This window comes from Oncorhynchus mykiss, chromosome 2 (assembly GCF_013265735.2).
Source record: "Oncorhynchus mykiss isolate Arlee chromosome 2, USDA_OmykA_1.1, whole genome shotgun sequence".
NCBI lineage: Eukaryota > Metazoa > Chordata > Actinopteri > Salmoniformes > Salmonidae > Oncorhynchus > Oncorhynchus mykiss.
Genome location: NC_048566.1, coordinates 362,960 through 385,000, shown reverse-complemented (window position 1 = coordinate 385,000; position 22,041 = coordinate 362,960). Strand labels below are relative to the sequence as shown.

The 22,041-nt window shown below is 42.2% G+C and overlaps 1 protein-coding gene across 1 annotated transcript in view; it reads right to left on the bottom strand.

The window, feature by feature from the left end:
* LOC110512917 (CUB and sushi domain-containing protein 3) overlaps window positions 1-22,041 on the bottom strand; it is a 523,013-nt gene that overhangs the window by 287,194 nt on the left and 213,778 nt on the right. Inside the window, exons 25-29 of the mRNA XM_036934833.1 lie at window positions 15,924-16,115; window positions 9,521-9,647; window positions 6,019-6,221; window positions 4,723-4,914; window positions 913-1,051 (exon numbers count right to left, since the gene is read on the bottom strand). Of these exons, the coding sequence (XP_036790728.1) occupies window positions 913-1,051; window positions 4,723-4,914; window positions 6,019-6,221; window positions 9,521-9,647; window positions 15,924-16,115 (853 nt within the window). The remainder of the gene's footprint in view (window positions 1-912; window positions 1,052-4,722; window positions 4,915-6,018; window positions 6,222-9,520; window positions 9,648-15,923; window positions 16,116-22,041) is intronic.

Sequence of the window (22,041 nt, the reverse complement as noted above, 5' to 3'; positions counted from 1 at the left end):
CAGATACCAGTAGAGGGGAACACCACAGTAACATCATGACTCAGATACCAGTAGAGAGGAACACCACACCACAGTAACATCATGACTCAGATACCAGTAGAGAGGAACACCACAGTAACATCATGACTCAGATACCAGTAGAGAGGAACACCACAGTAACATCATGACTCAGATACCAGTAGAGAGGAACACCACAGTAACATCATGACTCAGATACCAGTAGAGAGGAACACCACAGTAACATCATGACTCAGATACCAGTAGAGAGGAACACCACAGTAACATCATGACTCAGATACCAGTAGAGAGGAACACCACAGTAACATCATGACTCAGATACCAGTAGAGAGGAACACCACAGTAACATCATGACTCAGATACCAGTAGAGAGGAACACCACAGTAACATCGGCTGTCAAATGTTTTCATTTCAACTTTAATTTCCTGATGATTCTACATGTTGAATCTCCCACAGTTCATCAACCCCCAGCAGGCGATCTCTAACACACTGCAACACTCTTCTGCTCTCAGCTGTTCGTCTCTCTGGTGTGTTTCAGTTCAGAAGTTCAGTTCAGTTCAGAAGATTACCTGAATGGAATCGTTCATTCATTTGTTTGTTCGTTCATTCATTCGTTCGTTCGTTTGTTCATTAATTCGTTCATTAATTCGTTCATTGATTCGTTCATTCATTCATTCATTCATTCATTCATTAATTTGTTCATTCATTGATTCATTCATTCGTTCATTCATTCGTTCATTCATTCGTTCATTCGTTCATTCATTCGTTCATTTATTCATTAATTTATTAGTTTGTTCGTTCATTCATTCATTTGTTCATTTATTCATTAATTTATTCGTTCATTCATTCATTAATTTGTTCGTTCATTCATTCATTCATTCATTCATTTCTTACCTGATAAAAGCCAGTGATATGACGTAGTCTGAGTGGACAGCGATCAGCCAATCACAGTCTTTGCTGTGCGGGTAGGGGAGGGGGAAGTTGGGGGAGAGGATGAATCCTGATGATCCTGTTACATTACCCCCACAGGGAGCTGCAGAAACACACACACACACACACATATACACACACACGTTCAAAATATACAGTACCACATAATGTTGTGGTTTTAATGTCTTGGTCACGGTACCGTTAACCTCTTTAACCACACCGGGGGTTTTCAGACAGAATAATACAACTAGAAAATATCCCTAGCAGGGTTTAATTTGTACGTGTCACCAATTCAGTTAGTAGGAAAGACTGACCCCATTAATACAGACTGACCCCATTAATACAAACTGACCCCATTAATACAGACTGACCCCATTAATACAGACTGACCCCATTAATACAGACTGACCCCATTAATACAGACTGACCCCATTAATACAGACTGACCCCATTAATACAGACTGGCCCCATTAATACAGACTGACCCCATTAATACAGACTGGCCCCATTAATACAGACTGACCCCATTAATACAGACTTACCTCATTAATACAGACTGACCCCATTAATACAGACTTACCTCATTAATACAGACTGACCCCTGTTATACCCCCAGTAGTGTTTCATTAATATAGACTGACCCCTGTTATATCCACCAAAACGGGGTTGAAAACGGACCTTTTAATGCCCCACTATTGCAGAAAGCTTCGCAGAATAAACACAGTTATATTCCTAGTAGTATATATATATATATATATATATATATATATATATATATATATATATATTGTTATCATAGATGTTTTATTTGATTTATCCAGGAAGTCCCAGTGAGGTCAGAAGACCTCTTTTACAAGGAAGACCTGGCGTTTAAGAGCCTCGCTGATACAGCCTGAGGACAGAATAACTCTCGCTGTAGTGTTAAACGGAATAACCCCTCGTTCGGTTCCTAGGAGCCCGTCTTTGAAACCCCTGACGATGCAAACAGAACAACCACAGATATATTCATTTTAGTGTATAATGTACAGCCCCACCAATACAGATGGAGGGCTGATAAACCAGCTATATTTCATATACAGCCCTACCAATACAGATGGAGGGCTGATAAACCAGCTGTATTTCATGTACAGCACCACCAATACAGATGGAGGGCTGATAAACCAGCTGTATTTCATATACAGCCCCACCAATACAGATGGAGGGCTGATAAACCAGCTATATTTCATATACAGCCCCACCAATACAGATGGAGGGCTGATAAACCAGCTATATTTCATATACAGCCCCACCAATACAGATGGAGGGCTGATAAACCAGCTATATTTCATATACAGCCCCACCAATACAGATGGAGGGCTGATAAACCAGCTGTATTTCATATACAGCCCCACCAATACAGATGGAGGGCTGATAAACCAGCTATATTTCATATACAGCCCCACCAATACAGATGGAGGGCTGATAAACCAGCTGTATTTCATATACAGCCCCACCAATACAGATGGAGGGCTGATAAACCAGCTATATATAATGTACAGCCCCAACCAATACAGATGGAGGGCTGATAAACCAGCTATATATAATGTACAGCCCCACCAATACAGATGGAGGGCTGATAAACCAGCTATATATAATGTACAGCCCCACCAATACAGATGGAGGGCTGATAAACCTGCTATATATAATGTACAGCCCCAACCAATACAGATGGAGGGCTGATAAACCAGCTATATATAATGTACAGCCCCACCAATACAGATGGAGGGCTGATAAACCAGCTATATTTCATATACAGCCCCACCAATACAGATGGAGGGCTGATAAACCAGCTGTATTTCATATACAGCCCCACCAATACAGATGGAGGGCTGATAAACCAGCTATATTTCATATACAGCCCCACCAATACAGATGGAGGGCTGATAAACCAGCTGTATTTCATATACAGCCCCACCAATACAGATGGAGGGCTGATAAACCAGCTGTATTTCATATACAGCCCCACCAATACAGATGGAGGGCTGATAAACCAGCTATATTTCATATACAGCCCCACCAATACAGATGGAGGGCTGATAAACCAGCTGTATTTCATATACAGCCCCACCAATACAGATGGAGGGCTGATAAACCAGCTATATTTCATATACAGCCCCACCAATACAGATGGAGGGCTGATAAACCAGCTGTATTTCATATACAGCCCCACCAACACAGATGGAGGGCTGATAAACCAGCTATATATAATGTACAGCCCCACCAATACAGATGGAGGGCTGATAAACCAGCTATATTTCATATACAGCCCCACCAATACAGATGGAGGGCTGATAAACCAGCTGTATTTCATGTACAGCACCACCAATACAGATGGAGGGCTGATAAACCAGCTGTATTTCATATACAGCCCCACCAATACAGATGGAGGGCTGATAAACCAGCTATATTTCATATACAGCCCCACCAATACAGATGGAGGGCTGATAAACCAGCTATATTTCATATACAGCCCCACCAATACAGATGGAGGGCTGATAAACCAGCTATATTTAATGTACAGCCCCACCAATACAGATGGAGGGCTGATAAACCAGCTATATTTCATATACAGCCCCGCCAATACAGATGGAGGGCTGATAAACCAGCTGTATTTCATATACAGCCCCACCAATACAGATGGAGGGCTGATAAACCAGCTATATTTCATATACAGCCCCACCAATACAGATGGAGGGCTGATAAACCAGCTATATTTCATATACAGCCCCACCAATACAGATGGAGGGCTGATAAACCAGCTATATTTCACATACAGCCCCACCAATACAGATGGAGGGCTGATAAACCAGCTATATTTCATATACAGCCCCACCAATACAGATGGAGGGCTGATAAACCAGCTATATTTCATATACAGCCCCACCAACACATCTGGGTGGGATAGTCTGCCAGTAGTATAGTATAGTATAGTATAGTATAGTATAGTATATTATAGCATAGCATAGTATAGTATAGTATACTATAGTATGGTATAATACAGTATATTGTAGTATAGTACAGTATAGTACGGTATAGTATATATAAGTACAGGATAGTACAGTATAGTATAGAACAGCACGTATTGTATAGATCAGTACAGTACAGTTTAGTACGGTATAGTATTTATAAGTACAGTAGAGTACAGTATAGAACAGCGTAGTATAGTATAGCTCAGTACAGTACAGTATAGTACAGTATATTATAGTACAGTACAGTATAGTATGGTATAGTATATATACGTACAGTACAGTACTGGGCTGCCAGTAGTATAGTATAGAATAGTATAGATCAGTATAGTATAGATCAGTACAGTAGTAAATCCTCACCAATGCAGCTGGGAGGGCTGGGCTACCAGTAGTATAGTATAGTATAGATCAGTATAGTATAGATCAGTATAGTAGTAAATCCTCACCAATGCAGCTGGGAGGGCTGGGCTGCCAGTAGTATAGTATAGTATAGTATAGATCAGTATAGTATAGATCAGTATAGTATAGATCTGTATAGTACTGTAGTAAATCCTCACCAATGCAGCTGGGAGGGCTGGGCTGCCAGTAGTATAGTATAGTATAGTATAGATCAGTATAGTATAGATCAGTACAGTAGTAAATCCCCACCAATGCAGCTGGGAGGGCTGGGCTGCCAGTAGTATAGTATAGAATAGATCAGTATAGTATAGATCAGTATAGTATAGAATAGATCAGTATAGCATAGATCAGTACAGTAGTAAATCCTCACCAATGCAGCTGGGAGGGCTGGGCTGCCAGTAGTATCTGTTGTCCACTTGGATGCAGGTGATCTTGCTCTCTCCCTGCAGCTCATATCCTGGATCACAGGAGAAGGTCACCGTATCATCTGGTTCTCTCCCATCTCCGTGACGACTGCCGTTCATAGGCAGGCCTGGATCTCTGCAGGCTGTCGCCACTGAACCTGAAGACACACAGCAGACAGGGCGTTACGCAACAGTTGAAGGACACACAGCAGACATATGAGACCCGTTAGCTTCCCAGTTCATATGAGACCCGTTAGCTTCCCAGTTCATATGAGACCCGTTAGCTTCCCAGTTCATATGAGACCCGTTAGCTTCCCAGTTCATATGAGACCAGTTAGCTTCCCAGTTCATATGAGACCATTTAGCTTCCCAGTTCATATGAGACCCGTTAGCTTCCCAGTTCATATGAGACCCGTTAGCTTCCCAGTTCATATGAGACCCGTTAGCTTCCCAGTTCATATGAGACCCGTTAGCTTCCCAGTTCATATGAGACCCGTTAGCTTCCCAGTTCATATGAGACCCGTTAGCTTCCCAGTTCATATGAGACCCGTTAGCTTCCCAGTTCATATGAGACCAGTTAGCTTCCCAGTTCATATGAGACCATTTAGCTTCACAGTTCATATGAGACCCGTTAGCTTCCCAGTTCATATGAGACCCGTTAGCTTCCCAGTTCACATGAGACCTGTTAGCTTCCCAGTTCATATGAGACCCGTTAGCTTCCCAGTTCATATGAGACCAGTTGGCTTCCCAGTTCATATGAGACAGGTTAGCTTCCCAGTTCATATGAGACCCGTTAGCTTCCCAGTTCATATGAGACCCGTTAGCTTCCCAGTTCATATGAGACCCGTTACCTTCCCAGTTCATATGAGACCCATTAGCTTCCCAGTTCATATGAGACCCGTTGGCTTCCCAGTTCATATGAGACAGGTTAGCTTCCCAGTTCATATGAGACCCGTTAGCTTCCCAGTTCATATGAGACCCGTTAGCTTGCCAGTTCATATGAGACCCGTTAGCTTCCCAGTTCATATGAGACCCGTTAGCTTCCCAATTCATATGAGACCCGTTAGCTTCCCAGTTCATATGAGACCCGTTAGCTTCCCAGTTCATATGAGACCAGTTAGCTTCCCAGTTCACATGAGACCCGTTAGCTTCCCAGTTCATATGAGACCAAATATTACAGAGTTGAAAGTAAATAGAATCTATAAATGCTCGTCTTTCTTGTCACTCAAGAAACTGAAAGGTATTCTTCTTGAAACACTCACTTGAGAAGTCGATGGCGAAGCCAGACTTGGTGATGTAGAAGTCAGTCTGGAACTGAACGGTGACGACGTTGAGGGTGCTGTGTATCCCCTCGGGGAGCAGGGAGCCAGACACCTCCCTCAGAGACATCTCATTTTCCGCTGGTCCGTCCCAAACCTCCAGGATGTCGTGAGATGCCTCTGTGTCGAACGCCAGGAACTGGAGGCTTAGGGAGGATGGTATTTAATAAATCGGATAAAAAAATTAAAAAAGATTTTGGCCAAGACAACACCAATTTCAAATCACAAATTATTCATCTTCTATCTGTATTCGCTTGAGGTTGTGTGCATTTTCTGTTTACTCTATCACCAAGTGTCTGGCAGGACAAACCATCTGAAAACTATTCACATCTTCCCTTTGACTGGTGCCAGGCACTGGAGGGCTAGTTGGGAAGGATTGGGATCGGATTAGACAAACCAACTCCACAGTCAGGCAGCGACCGAAATGATTAGAGAAACTACAGTACCTCTACAGGCAGTCACCAACTGTGTATTCTGAATCTTTAATTACTTGGTTCTGAGTAAAGCATTAACAATATCTGGAAATGCAGAAGGCTATGTTTTGTAACGCATTAATATGCGAGATACCAGAGAAGGATGCCCCATTTTTTTTCTCTTCATTTTAATTTCATGGTAAAAAAAAAAAGGTAGATGAGTACCAGGATTTTCGTTATGCAAAATGTGCCGCCGGACAAGATGACTAGGAATATTTTAATTTAACGCCCATTTTTAGTAAATTATCTGACCCCCATAGCCATTCGGTTTGCGTAACCCATTAGGGTGTCCACCACACGGTGCTCAGAATGACAGAAATCATATTTAGATTATGGTAATTCATCTTCATAGAACGTGTAACTTCCTGTCATGAAAGCTGCCCAATAAAACATCACTTTCAAACATTTTCCCAAAATGCAATTCGTGGGGAAAACACCATTCTAAACGGTGCACCCTGATGCGAACGGTTTCAAATGTGACAGAGATCTCAGTTAGAAACTTAGAAAGAGGAGGGGAATCTAAAGATGCATCAACTAAGACGAGTTGATAATATGACTGAAGGATTGTGCCTTTGACTTTCTGGACAATTGAAAATGTATATAAGAACCAATAGAACAGGAAAGAAATGTTGGTTTCAATGGCATATGAGGAAGTCTTTATAAAATAACTGTCTGAGTGTTTCTACGGTGGGATATTACCAGGAGCAACGAGCAGAGGAGCTGCAGGACCTGGAGAAGTCTTTATAAAATAACTGTCTGAGTGTTTCTACGGTGGGATATTACCAGGAGCAACGAGCAGAGGAGCTGCAGGACCTGGAGAAGTCTTTATAAAATAACTGTCTGAGTGTTTCTACGGTGGGATATTACCAGGAGCAACGAGCTGAGGAGCTGCAGGACCTGGAGAAGTCTTTATAAAATAACTGTCTGAGTGTTTCTACGGCGGGATATTACCAGGAGCAACGAGCTGAGGAGCTGCAGGACCTGGAGAAGTCTTTATAAAATAACTGTCTGAGTGTTTCTACGGTGGGATATTACCAGGAGCAACGAGCAGAGGAGCTGCAGGACCTGGAGAAGTCTTTATAAAATAACTGTCTGAGTGTTTCTACGGTGGGATATTACCAGGAGCAACGAGCTGAGGAGCTGCAGGACCTGGAGAAGTCTTTATAAAATAACTGTCTGAGTGTTTCTACGGTGGGATATTACCAGGAGCAACGAGCTGGGGAGCTGCAGGACCTGGAGAAGTCTTTATAAAATAACTGTCTGAGTGTTTCTACGGTGGGATAATACCAGGAGCAACGAGCAGAGGAGCTGCAGGACCTGGAGAAGTCTTTATAAAATAACTGTCTGAGTGTTTCTACGGTGGGATATTACCAGGAGCAACGAGCAGAGGAGCTGCAGGACCTGGAGAAGTCTTTATAAAATAACTGTCTGAGTGTTTCTACGGTGGGATATTACCAGGAGCAACGGGCTGAGGAGCTGCAGGACCTGGAGAAGTCTTTATAAAATAACTGTCTGAGTGTTTCTACGGCGGGATATTACCAGGAGCAACGAGCTGAGGAGCTGCAGGACCTGGAGAAGTCTTTATAAAATAACTGTCTGAGTGTTTCTACGGTGGGATATTACCAGGAGCAACGAGCTGAGGAGCTGCAGGACCTGGAGAAGTCTTTATAAAATAACTGTCTGAGTGTTTCTACGGTGGGATATTACCAGGAGCAACGAGCTGGGGAGCTGCAGGACCTGGAGAAGTCTTTATAAAATAACTGTCTGAGTGTTTCTACGGTGGGATATTACCAGGAGCAACGAGCAGAGGAGCTGCAGGACCTGGAGAAGTCTTTATAAAATAACTGTCTGAGTGTTTCTACGGTGGGATATTACCAGGAGCGACGAGCTGGGGAGCTGCAGGACCTGGAGAAGTCTTTATAAAATAACTGTCTGAGTGTTTCTACGGTGGGATATTACCAGGAGCAACGAGCTGGGGAGCTGCAGGACCTGGAGAAGTCTTTATAAAATAACTGTCTGAGTGTTTCTACGGTGGGATATTACCAGGAGCAACGAGCTGGGGAGCTGCAGGACCTGGAGAAGTCTTTATAAAATAACTGTCTGAGTGTTTCTACGGTGGGATATTACCAGGAGCAACGAGCTGAGGAGCTGCAGGACCTGCAGGACCTGGAGAAGTCTTTATAAAATAACTGTCTGAGTGTTTCTACGGTGGGATATTACCAGGAGCAACGAGCAGAGGAGCTGCAGGACCTGGAGAAGTCTTTATAAAATAACTGTCTGAGTGTTTCTACGGTGGGATATTACCAGGAGCAACGAGCTGGGGAGCTGCAGGACCTGGAGAAGTCTTTATAAAATAACTGTCTGAGTGTTTCTACGGTGGGATATAACCAGGAGCAACGAGCAGAGGAGCTGCAGGACCTGGAGAAGTCTGACAAGTGATATTCAGCTCAAAACAGGCTCTGTATGCTGTGCTCATGTGATAAATAAGATACATGATGACTAACAAAAAAAAATATACACGACCCGATTTAATTATACAAAATTTAGCAAATTAACCTATAGACCGATAAACATGGAGGTCAAATGTATTTCCATCGACTGATATTTCCAACAATGAATAAAAAGCATTGTTTTGCAATGGGATTGTTTTTTCTTCCACTCAATTTGGCAACAATTGTATTTATTGGCTCATATTTTCTTACCGGTCAAAAGCCGGCAATTACCAGCTAAGGAAACTCTGATGCGTACATACCGCCAAAGCCAATTACCAGCTAAGGGAAACTCTGATGCGTACATACCTCCAAAGCCAATTACCAGCTAAGGGAAACTCTGATGCGTACATACCTCCAAAGCCAATTACCAGCTAAGGGAATGGTTCTGTATGGTACCAGACAAGGGTACCCCATTTTGCCTATTCATTTTGTGGTAAAAAAGTTAATATCCGATTCCAATTCTATATTTGAAGTAGCTACCTGACGATGTTGCCAGAGTTGACAGTGATGGTCCAGGTACAGCGCAGGTTGTTGTCGTAAGGAAAGGGATATCCAGGAGACAGGATGCGGCCTGTAGGCTCACCTTTGAACCTACCGCCACACTCCGCTGGAGGCACACACACACACAGAAACACACACACACAGAAACACACACACACACAGAAACACACACACACACAGAAACACACACACACAGAAACACACACACACACACACACAGAAACACACACACACAGTAACACACACACCAAAAAAAACAGGTCACTAACAGGTCATCCGACCTTGTCAACATCCAACATCTAAACAACAGAACAGTTCCCTGGAGGGAAAATGTATTAAAGAAGTACATGCACACCCAACTGCCAGACTTGTCAAATCAGACTATTCCCAGTTATTCAACACGGAGAATACACAAAAAAAAACAGAATAGAGATCTGAATACAAATGACTAGCGGTTAGTAAATCCTAGAGTAAAGCCCCTTTCTCCTTGTACCTGGTAATGGAATGGTGTAAAGCCCCTTTCTCCTTGTACCTGGTAATGGAATGGTGTGCGGTAGACAGAGTACCTAAAGTACTTAGAAATGCCTAAATTATGCCTCTTAATGGCACCATGAATTACCTTTAAAAGACTGTCCAGAAAATATATGTGTCTGGTCCTGGTCTGTGGGAGAGAGACTCAACACTGCACATTTTGAATTTCTCAGCTATTGTCCTGGTTATCATCAGCCCTCAGTATCGCTAACAAACTATCCACACTTCATTAGTATAAATTACATGATCTAACTATCTATCTATCTATCTGATCTAACACATCTAACTATCTATCTATCTGATCTAACAACAGATCTAACTATCTATCTATCTGATCTAACAACATATCTAACTATCTAATCTAACAACAGATCTAACTATCTATCTGTCTGATCTGACAACAGATCTAACTATCTATCTATCTGATCTAACAATAGATCTAACTATCTGATCTATCAACAGATCTAACTATCTATCTATCTGATCTAACAACAGATCTAACTATCTATCTGTCTGATCTGACAACAGATCTAACTATCTATCTATCTGATCTAACAACAGATCTAACTATCTATCTGATCTAACTATCTATCTATCTGATCTAACAACAGATCTAACTATCTGATCTATCAACAGATCTAACTATCTATCTATCTGATCTAACAACAGATCTAACTATCTATCTGTCTGATCTGACAAATGATCTAACTCTCTATCTATCTGATCTAACAACAGATCTAACTATCTATCTATCTGATCTAACAACTGAACTAACTATCTATCTGATCTAACAACTGAACTAACGATCTATCTATCTGATCTAACAACAGATCTAACTATCTATCTATCTGATCTAACAACTGAACTAACTATCTATCTGATCTAACAACTGAACTAACTATCTATCTGATCTAACAGCAGAACCATAACAGGTATCAAAGCAGAAAGCAAGCATCTCATCAACTCTCTCTCTCTCTCTCTCTCTCTCTCTCTCTGTCTCTCTCTCTTTCTCTCTCATTTGTCTCTCATGTTTCTCTCTCTCTCTCTCGTGTTTCTCTCTCTCTCGTGTTTCTCTCTCTCTCTCTCTCAATTTCAATTTAAGGGGCTTTATTGGCATAGGAAACATATGTTTACATTGCCAAAGCAAGTGAAATAGATAATAAACAGAAGTGAAATAATCAATAAAAAATGTACAGTAAAACATTACACTCACAAATGTTCCGAAAGAATAAAGACATTTCTATGTACAGTGTTGTAATGATGTGCAAATAGTTAAAGTACAAAAGGGAACATAAATAAACATGAATATGGGTTGTATTTACAATGGTGTTTGTTCTTCACTGGTTGACCTTTTCTTGTGGCAACAGGTCACAAATCTTGCTGCTGTGATGGCACACTGTGGTATTTCACCCAGTAGACATGGGAGTTTATCAAATCAGTTTGTGGGTAGTGGGCACATAGCCTGTCTTCTCTTGAGAGCCAGGTCTGCCTCCGGTGGCCTTTCTCAATAGCAAGGCTATGCTCACTGAGTCTGTACATAGTCAAAGCTTTCCTTAATTTTGGGGTCAGTCACGGTGGTCAGGTACTCTACTCTCTGTTTAGGGCCAAATAGCATTCCAGTTTGCTCTGTTTTTTTGTTAATTCTTTCCAATGTGTCAAGTAATTATCTTTTTGTTTTCTCATGATTTGGTTGGGTCTAATTGTGTTGCTGTCCTGAGGCTCTGTTGGGTCTGTTTGTGTTTGTGAACAGAGCCCCAGGACCAGCTTGCTTAGGGGACTCTTCTCCAGGTTCATCTCTCTGTAGGTGATGGCTTTGTTATGGAAGGTTTGGGAATCTCTTCCTTTTAGGTGGTTGTATAATTTAACGGCTCTTTTCTGGATGTTGATAATTAGCAGTCCCTCTCTCGTGTTTCTCTCTCTCTCTCTCTCTCTCTCTCTCTCTCTCTCTCTCTCTCTCTCTCTCTCTCTCTCTCTCTCTCTCTCTCTCTCTCTCTTTGAAGCTCTATCGCTCTCTGTTTTACATACAATAAACTCTCTGTACCTGTTGAAAATTATTTGCTATTCAAGATGGATAAAAGACTTCCTGTTAAAACTGTGTTAGCTCCTGCTCTTTAGGCCAGACACTGGTTTACAACCAAAACACTGCATACACAATAATCCTCTACTGTCTTTCTGTATGCTCTCTCACTCTCTCTTGTCTCTCTCACTCTGTCTTGTCTCTATCTCTCTCGTTTCTCTCTCTCTCTCTCTCTCTCGTTTCTGTCTCTCTCTCTCTCTCATTTCTCTCTCTCTCTCATTTCTCTCTCTCTCTCTCTCTCTCTCTTGTCTCTATCTCTCTCGTTTCTCTCTCTGTCTCTCTCTGTCTCTCTCTCTCTCTCTCTCTCTCTCTCTGTGTCTCTCTCTCTCTCAGTGTCTCTCTCTCGCTCTGTTTTACATACACTAAACTCTCTGTCCCCGTTGAAAAGGATTTGTTATTCAAGCTGGATAACAGACTTCCTATCAGTAAAGTGTTAACTCCAGCTCTTTAGGGCCAGCCACTGTTTAACAACCAAAACACTGCATACAAAAGAATACAGTAGTAGCTCACAGGAGATATTCCTGAATAAATCCATGCTAAATAGAGAAGCCAAGGCTCCGGAGGCATTTATGAAGCCACTCTGTAGCTACACACCTGCCGAATGTTTATGTCCATCTTTTACCAGAATCTATCAGCACAATACGCCGCTGATACACAGCGTCTCTACACCTGCTAGACTCAAGCTAATTGCAGTGAATAACTTCAGTGGATTGTCCTCCTCGTCTTCACAATGGACTGAACCTAACGCAGGAATCTAAACATCTAACACTGATCACAGACGGGAAGGATGGAAAACGGACAAAAACCTTTTTAAAAAATGGATGATTTGGATAGACGTGCATTAGTCCACGAGCTACTAAAAAAAAGAGACATTTAAATGTTTCCAATCACTCAAAATAAAATAAATAATAAAATGTGATGAGTTAATTATTTTAAATCACTAGAATACAGCACAATGCTCTCACTTAACGTTAAAAACCAACTGGCATCAAGACCATTTAACATAAAGAATCAACTGGCATCAAGACCACTTAACATAAACAACCAACTGGCATCAAGACCACTTAACATAAAGAACCAACTGGCATCAAGACCACTTAACATAAAGAATTATCTGGCATCAAGACCGCTTAACATAAAGAATCAACTGGCATCAAGACCACTTAACATAAAGAACCAACTGGCATCAAGACCACTTAACATAAAGAACCAACTGGCATCAAGACCACTTAACATAAAGAACCATCTGGCATCAAGACCACTTAACATAAACAACCAACTGGCATCAAGACCACTTAACATAAAGAACCAACTGGCATCAAGACCACTTAACATAAAGAACCAACTGGCATCAAGACCACTTAACATAAAGAACCATCTGGCATCAAGACCACTTAACATAAAGAATCAACTGGCATCAAGACCACTTAACATAAAGAATTATCTGGCATCAAGACCGCTTAACATAAAGAATCATCTGGCATCAAGACCACTTAACATAAATAACTAACTGGCATCAAGACCACTTAACATAAAGAATCAACTGGCATCAAGACCATTTAACATAAAGAACCAACTGGCATCAAGACCACTTAACATAAACAACCAACTGGCATCAAGACCTCTTAACATAAAGAATCATCTGGCATCAAGACCACTTAACATAAAGAATCAACTGGCATCAAGACCACTTAACATAAATAACTAACTGGCATGAAGACCACTTAACATAAAGAACCAACTGGCATCAAGACCACTTAACATAAAGAATCAACTGGCATCAAGACCACTTAACATAAATAACTAACTGGCATGAAGACCACTTAACATAAAGAACCAACTGGCATCAAGACCATTTAACATAAAGAACCAACTGGCATCAAGACCACTTAACATAAATAACTAACTGGCATGAAGACCACTTAACATAAAGAACCAACTGGCATCAAGACCACTTAACATAAAGAACCAACTGGCATCAAGACCACTTAACATAAAGAATCAACTGGCATCAAGACCACTTAACATAAAGAACCAACTGGCATCAAGACCAATTAACATAAAGAATCAGCTGGCCTCAAGACCATTTAACATAAAGAACCAACTGGCATCAAGACCATTTAACATAAAGAACCAACTGGCATCAAGACCACTTAACATAAAGAATCAACTGGTATCAAGACCACTTAACATAAAGAATCAACTGGCATCAAGACCACTTAACATAAAGAATCAACTGGTATCAAGACCATTTAACATAAAGAATCAACTGGCATCAAGACCACTTAACATAAAGAATCAACTGGCATCAAGACCACTTAACATAAAGAACCAACTGGCATCAAGACCACATAACATAAAGAATCAACTGGCATCAAGACCACTTAACATAAAGAACCAACTGGCATCAAGACCACTTAACATAAAGAATCAACTGGCATCAAGACCACTTAACATAAAGAATCATCTGGCATCAAGACCACTTAACATAAAGAACCAACTGGCATCAAGACCACTTAACATAAAGAATCATCTGGCATCAAGACCACTTAACATAAACAACCAACTGGCATCAAGACCATTTAACATAAAGAATCATCTGGCATCAAGACCACTTAACATAAAGAACTAACTGGCATCAAGACCACTTAACATAAAGAACCAACTGGCATCAAGACCACTTAACATAAAGAACCAACTGGCATCAAGACCACTTAACATAAAGAATCGACTGGCATCAAGACCACTTAACATAAAGAACCAACTGGCATCAAGACCACTTAACATAAAGAATCAACTGGCATCAAGACCACTTAACATAAAGAATCACCTGGCATCAAGACCACTTAACATAAAGAATCAGCTGGCATCAAGACCACTTAACATAAAGAATCAGCTGGCATCACCCCCATTCTCAAGGATCAATTATTCTGAACAAAACATGAGAGCTATTTGTCTTCTCCAACTAAATGAAAAGCGGAACGTTTTTCCAACAGTCCAATTAAGTGGAAATCATGTAGGACTAAATCCCTGAGATTAACACTGAGCTCAGCAATGTTGACTGTCTGATTGGACTGTATACTAATATGGGCTGCCAGAGAAAGGATGCAGGGAGGGAGAGAGAGAGAGCGTGAGAAAGACAGAGAGACAGAGAGAGAGAGAGAGAGAGAAAGACAGAGACAGAGAGAAAGAGAAAGAAAGAGAGACCGAGAGAGAGAGAGCGTGAGAAAGACAGAGAGACAGAGAGAGTGTGAGAAAGACAGAGAGACAGAGAGAGAGAGAGAGAGACAGAGAGAGAGAGAGAGAGAGAGAGACAGAGAGAGAGAGAGAGAGAGAGACAGAGAGAGAGAGAGTGAGAAAGACAGAGACAGAGAGAGAGAGAGAAAGAGAAAGAAAGAGAGACAGAGAGAGAGAGAGAAAGAGAAAGAAAGAGAGACAGAGAGAGAGAGAGTGTGAGAAAGACAGAGAGACAGAGAGAGAAAGAGAAAGAGAAAGAAAGAGAGACAGAGAGAGAGAGAGAAAGAACAGGAGAGAGAGACAGGGAGGGAGGGAGGGAGTGAGGTAGGGGAGGGAGGGAGGGAGATGAGATAGAACGAGAGAGAGAGATGGATAGAACGAGAGAGAGAGATGGAGAGAGAGAAAGAGAAAGAAAGAGGTGAGAGAGAAATAACGAGAGAGAGAGAGAGAGACAGGAAGGGAGGGAGATGGATAGAAAGAGAGAGAGATGGAGAGAGAAGAGAGATTGAAAGAAAGAGGGGGACAAGGAAGGATTACCTATGCATGAGGGCAGCTGGTTGTCCCACGCTCTTCTCTCTCGGGTCATGCACTTGAGTATGCCACTTCCGTGCAGGGAATAACCTTGGTCACAGCCGTACGTGATGGCACTGCCAGCGAAGTGCCCCTGGTCGCTGACTTTGAACCCAAACTGAGGCACCCCGGGATCCTCGCAGTGAGACAGATCAAAACCTGCCAGAGAGTTATAGAGTAGAGGAGAAGACAAAGAGGGAAAAACAGGTTGTATCATTATGGAGACTGTCCTAGAGACAAAACACATTATAGAGTAGAGGAGAAGACAAAGAGGGAAAAACTGGTTGTATCATTATGGAGACTGTCCTAGAGACAATACACATTATAGAAACTGTCCTAGAGACAACATACATTGTGGAGACCTTCCTAGAGACCACACATATTATAGAGAATGTCCAAGAGACCACACACATTATAGAGTGGAGGAGAAGACAAAGAGGGAAAAACAGGTTGTATCATTATGGAGACAGTCCTAAAGACAACACACATTATGGGGACCATCCTAGAGACCACACACATTATGGAGACCATCCTCGACACCACACACATTATAGAGACTGTCCTAGAGACCACACACATTATGGAGACCATCCTAGAGACCACACACATTATAGAGACCATCCTAGAGACAACACACATCATGGAGACCTTCCTAGAGATCACAACCATTATGGAGACCATCCTAGAGACCACACACATTATGGAGACCATCCTTGAGACAACACACATTATGGAGACCATCCTAGAGACAACACACTTTATAGAGACCATCCTCGAGACAACACACATTATGGAGACCATCCTAGAGACCACACACATTATAGAGACCGTCCTAGAGACCACACACATTATGGAGACCATCCTAGAGACCACATACATTATGGAGACCATCCTCGAGACAACACACATTATAGAGACCATCCTAGAGACAACACACCTTATAGAGACCGTCCTCAAGACAAAACACATTATGGAGACATTCCTAGAAAAAACACACATTATGGAGACCATCCTAGAGACGACAGAAACAAGGACACACGTGCTCAAATTATGGCTGAACACCTGGAGACCACACACATTATGGAGACCATCCTAGAGACCACACACATTATGGAGACAGTCCTAGAGACAACACACATTATAGAGTCTGTCCTAGAGACCACACACATTATAGAAACTGTCCTAGAGACAAAACACATTATGGAGACCATCCTAGAGACTATGCACATTATAGAGACCATCCTAGAGACAACACACATTATGGATACCTTCCTAGAGACAACACACATTATGGAGACTGTCCTAGAGACAACACACATCATGGAGACCTTCCTAGGGACAACACACATTATAGAGCCCGTCGTAGAGACCACACACATTATGGAGACCATCCTCGAGACAACACACATTATGGAGACCATCCTAGAGACAACACACCTTATAGAGACCATCCTCGAGACAACACACATTATGGGGACCATCCTAGAGACCACACACATTATGGAGACCATCCTAGAGACCACACACATTTTGGAGACCATCCTAGAGACCACATACATTATGGAGACCTTCCTAGAGACCACACACATTATGGAGACCATCCTAGAGACAACACACATTATGAAGACCATCCTCGAGACGACAGAGGTGCTCACATTATGGCTGCACACCTGGAGACCACACATTCACACACTAGAGCACATACGCACACAAGGACATACAATGTGTCGGCATTTCAACTAGTAAGTGTTTCTGGGAACCAGCCATAGTGTCACACAGTGACATAATCTCATTCCTCTGCATTGTAAAGACCAGAGGAGGCTGCTGAGGGGAGGACAACTCATAATAATGGCTGGAACGACGTGAATTGGAAACGGCATTAAAAACACATTGAAAACATGTTCGCTACCATTTCACTCATTAACAGCCATTAGCACGAGCCCGTCCTCCCCAATTAAGGTGCCACCAACCTCCTGTGGTAAAGACATTAACTATGTCCTATGTAGCACCCGATGCTCTGGTTAAATGTAGTGCACTATATATCTATAGGGAATAGGGTGCCATTTGGGACGCGTGCCTTATTGATTAATAAAGCGTGGGAATACTGTCCCGCTTCAGAACATAATGAGTATGGTGGACTTAAAGTCCCATTAAATGACTAAGCAGGAAAAAGATCCTTTCTGGACAGAGACAACAATTACATCTAGCTAATTAACTGCTCAAGTGACCGTGACTCTGGTAGCAGGATGGAGAAGTGCTATAGGCTACGGCTCCTCTTAACAGTGGGACGAAGGGATGAGCATCTTAACCCTATGTGTTAGGGATGAGGTCTTAACCCTATGGGTTAGGGATGAGGTATTTAACCCTATGTGTTAGGGATGAGGTCTTAACCCTATGTGTCAGGGATGAAGTCTTAACTCTATGTGTTATGGATGAGGTCTTAACACTATGTTTCAGGGATGAGGTATTTAACCCTATGTGTTAGGGATGAGGTATTTAACCCTATGTGTTAGGGATGAGGTCTTAACTCTATGTGTTATGGATGAGGTCTTAACCCTATGTGTTAGGGATGAGGTCTTAACCCTATGTGTTAAGGATGAGGTCTTAACCCTATGTGTTAAGGATGAGGTCTTAACCCTATGTGTAAGGGATGAGGTATTAACAGACTAGACATCTACCACTATCAGATTAGAGCCATAATGGAGACTAGACATCTACCACCCCACTACCACTATCAGATTAGAGCCATAATGGAGACTAGACATCTACCACCCCACTACCACTATCAGATTAGAGCCATAATGGAGACAAGACATCTACCACCCCACTACCACTATCAGATTAGAGCCATAATGGAGACTAGACATCTACCACCCCACTACCACTATCAGATTAGAGACATAAAGGAGACTAGACATGGACCACCCCACTACCACAATCAGATTAAAACCATAAAGGAGACTAGACATCTACCACCCCACTACCACTATCAGATTAGAGTCATAAAGGAGACTAGACATCTACCACTATCATAATAGAGCCATAGTGGAGACAAGACATCTACCACTATCATATTAGAGCCATAGTGGAGACTAGACATCTACCACTATCATTTTAGAGACAAAATGGAGACTAGATATCTACCACTATCAGATTAGAGACAAAATGGAGACTAGATATCTACCACTATCAGATTAGAGCCATAATGGAGACTAGACATCTAACACTATCATATTTGAGCCATAATGGAGCCTAGACATCTACCACCCCACCACCACTATCAGATTAGAGCCATAAAGGAGACTAGACATCTACCACCCCACTACCACAATCAGATTAGAACCATAAATGAGACTAGACATCTACCACTATCATATTAGAGCCATAGTGGAGACTATACATCTACCACTATCATATTAGAGCCATATTGGAGACTAGACATCTACCACTATCAGATTAGAGACAAAATGGAGACTAGATATCTACCACTATCAGATTAGAGCCATAATGGAGACTAGACATCTACCACTATCATATTTGAGCCATAATGGAGCCTAGACATCTACCACCCCACCACCACTATCAGATTAGAGCCATAAAGGAGACTAGACATCTACCACCCCACTACCACTATCAGATTAGAGACAAAATGGAGACTAGACATCTACCACTATCAGATTAGAGACAAAATGGAGACTAGATATCTACCACTATCAGATTAGAGCCATAATGGAGACCGGACATCTACCACTATCAGATTAGAGCCATAATGGAGACTGGATATTTAGCACCCCACTACAGCTATCAGATTAGAGCCATAATGGAGACTGGATATCTACCACTATGAGATTAGATCCATAAAGGAGACTAGACATCTACCACTATCAGATTAGATCCATAATGGAGACCTGACATCTAACACTATCAGATTAGAGCCATATTGGAGACTGGATATCTAGCACCCCACTACCACTACCAGATTAGTGGAGGCAATGTAGCATATGTTTATTGTCCTCCCACTTTTGGTTCTGATCACTAATTAACTTGTAATTGTTGCATATTAATTGTTGTATTAATATTTATTGTTGAATATATTAGCTATCAAATAGCCAACAAAAATATAGTACACACACGCTTAGGCTGTCCAGATGTCCTCATAGGAGAACCATTTAAAGAACCCTTTTTGGTTCCAGGTAGATCTCTTTCAGGTAATGTTTTGGTCATGTCTAGTCTCCTCCAGTCAGGTTGTATCTGTAAAGGACTGTGGTCATGTCTAGTCTCCTCCAGTCAGGTTGTATCTGTGAAGGACTGTGGTCATGTCTAGTCTCCTCCAGTCAGTCAACTTGTATCTGTAAAGGACTGTGGTCATGTCTAGTCTCCTCCAGTCAGGTTGTATCTGTAAAGGACTGTGGTCATGTCTAGTCTCCTCCAGTCAGGTTGTATCTGTAAAGGACTGTGGTCATGTCTAGTCTCCTCCAGTCAGTCAGGTTGTATCTGTAAAGGACTGTGGTCATGTCTAGTCTCCTCCAGTCAGTCAGGTTGTATCTGTAAAGGACTGTGGTCATGTCTAGTCTCCTCTAGTCAGGTTGTATCTGTAAAGGACTGTGGTCATGTCTAGTCTCCTCCAGTCAGTCAGGTTGTATCTGTAAAGGACTGTGGTCATGTCTAGTCTCCTCCAGTCAGGTTGTATCTGTAAAGGACTGTGGTCATGTCAAGTCTCTTCCAGTCAGTCAGGTTGTAACTGTAAAGGACTGTGGTCATGTCTAGTCTCCTCCAGTCAGTCAAATTGTAACTGTAAAGGATGGTGGTCATGTCTAGTCTCCTCCAGTCAGTCAGGTTGTATCTGTAAAGGACTGTGGTCATGTCTAGTCTCCTCCAGTCAGTCAGGTTGTAACTGTAAAGGACTGTGGTCATGTCTAGTCTCCTCCAGCCAGTCAGGTTGTAACTGTAAAGGACTGTGGTCATGTCTAGTCTCCTCCAGTCAGGTTGTAACTGTAAAGGACTGTGGTCATGTCTAGTCTCCTCCAGTCAGTCAGGTTGTATCTGTAAAGGACTGTGGTCATGTCTAGTCTCCTCCAGTCAGGTTGTAACTGTAAAGGACTGTGGTCATGTCTAGTCTCCTCCAGTCAGTCAGGTTGTATCTGTGAAGGACTGTGGTCATGTCTAGTCTCCTCCAGTCAGGTTGTATCTGTAAAGGACTGTGGTCATGTCTAGTCTCCTCCAGTCAGTCAGGTTGTAACTGTAAAGGACTGTGGTCATGTCTAGTCTCCTCCAGTCAGTCAGGTTGTATCTGTAAAGGACTGTGGTCATATCTAGTCTCCTCCAGTCAGTCAGGTTGTATCTGTAAAGGACTGTGGTCATGTCTAGTCTCCTCCAGTCAGGTTGTATCTGTAAAGGACTGTGGTCATGTCAAGTCTCCTCCAGTCAGTCAGGTTGTATCTGTAAAGGACTGTGGTCATGTCTAGTCTCCTCCAGTCAGGTTGTATCTGTAAAGGACTGTGGTCATGTCTAGTCTCCTCCAGTCAGTCAGGTTGTATCTGTAAAGGACTGTGGTCATGTCAAGTCTCCTCCAGTCAGGTTGTATCTGTAAAGGACTGTGGTCATGTCTAGTCTCCTCCAGTCAGTCAAGTTGTAACTGTAAAGGACTGTGGTCATGTCTAGTCTCCTCCAGTCAGTCAGGTTGTATCTGTAAAGGACTGTGGTCATGTCTAGTCTCCTCCAGTCAGGTTGTAACTGTAAAGGACTGTGGTCATGTCTAGTCTCCTCCAGTCAGTCAGGTTGTATCTGTAAAGGACTGTGGTCATGTCAAGTCTCCTCCAGTCAGTCAGGTTGTAACTGTAAAGGACTGTGGTCATGTCTAGTCTCCTCCAGTCAGGTTGTATCTGTAAAGGACTGTGGTCATGTCTAGTCTCCTCCAGTCTGTCAGGTTGTATCTGTAAAGGACTGTGGTCATGTCTAGTCTCCTCCAGTCTGTCAGGTTGTATCTGTAAAGGACTGTGGTCATGTCTAGTCTCCTCCAGTCAGGTTGTATCTGTAAAGGACTGTGGTCATGTCTAGTCTCCTCCAGTCAGTCAGGTTGTATCTG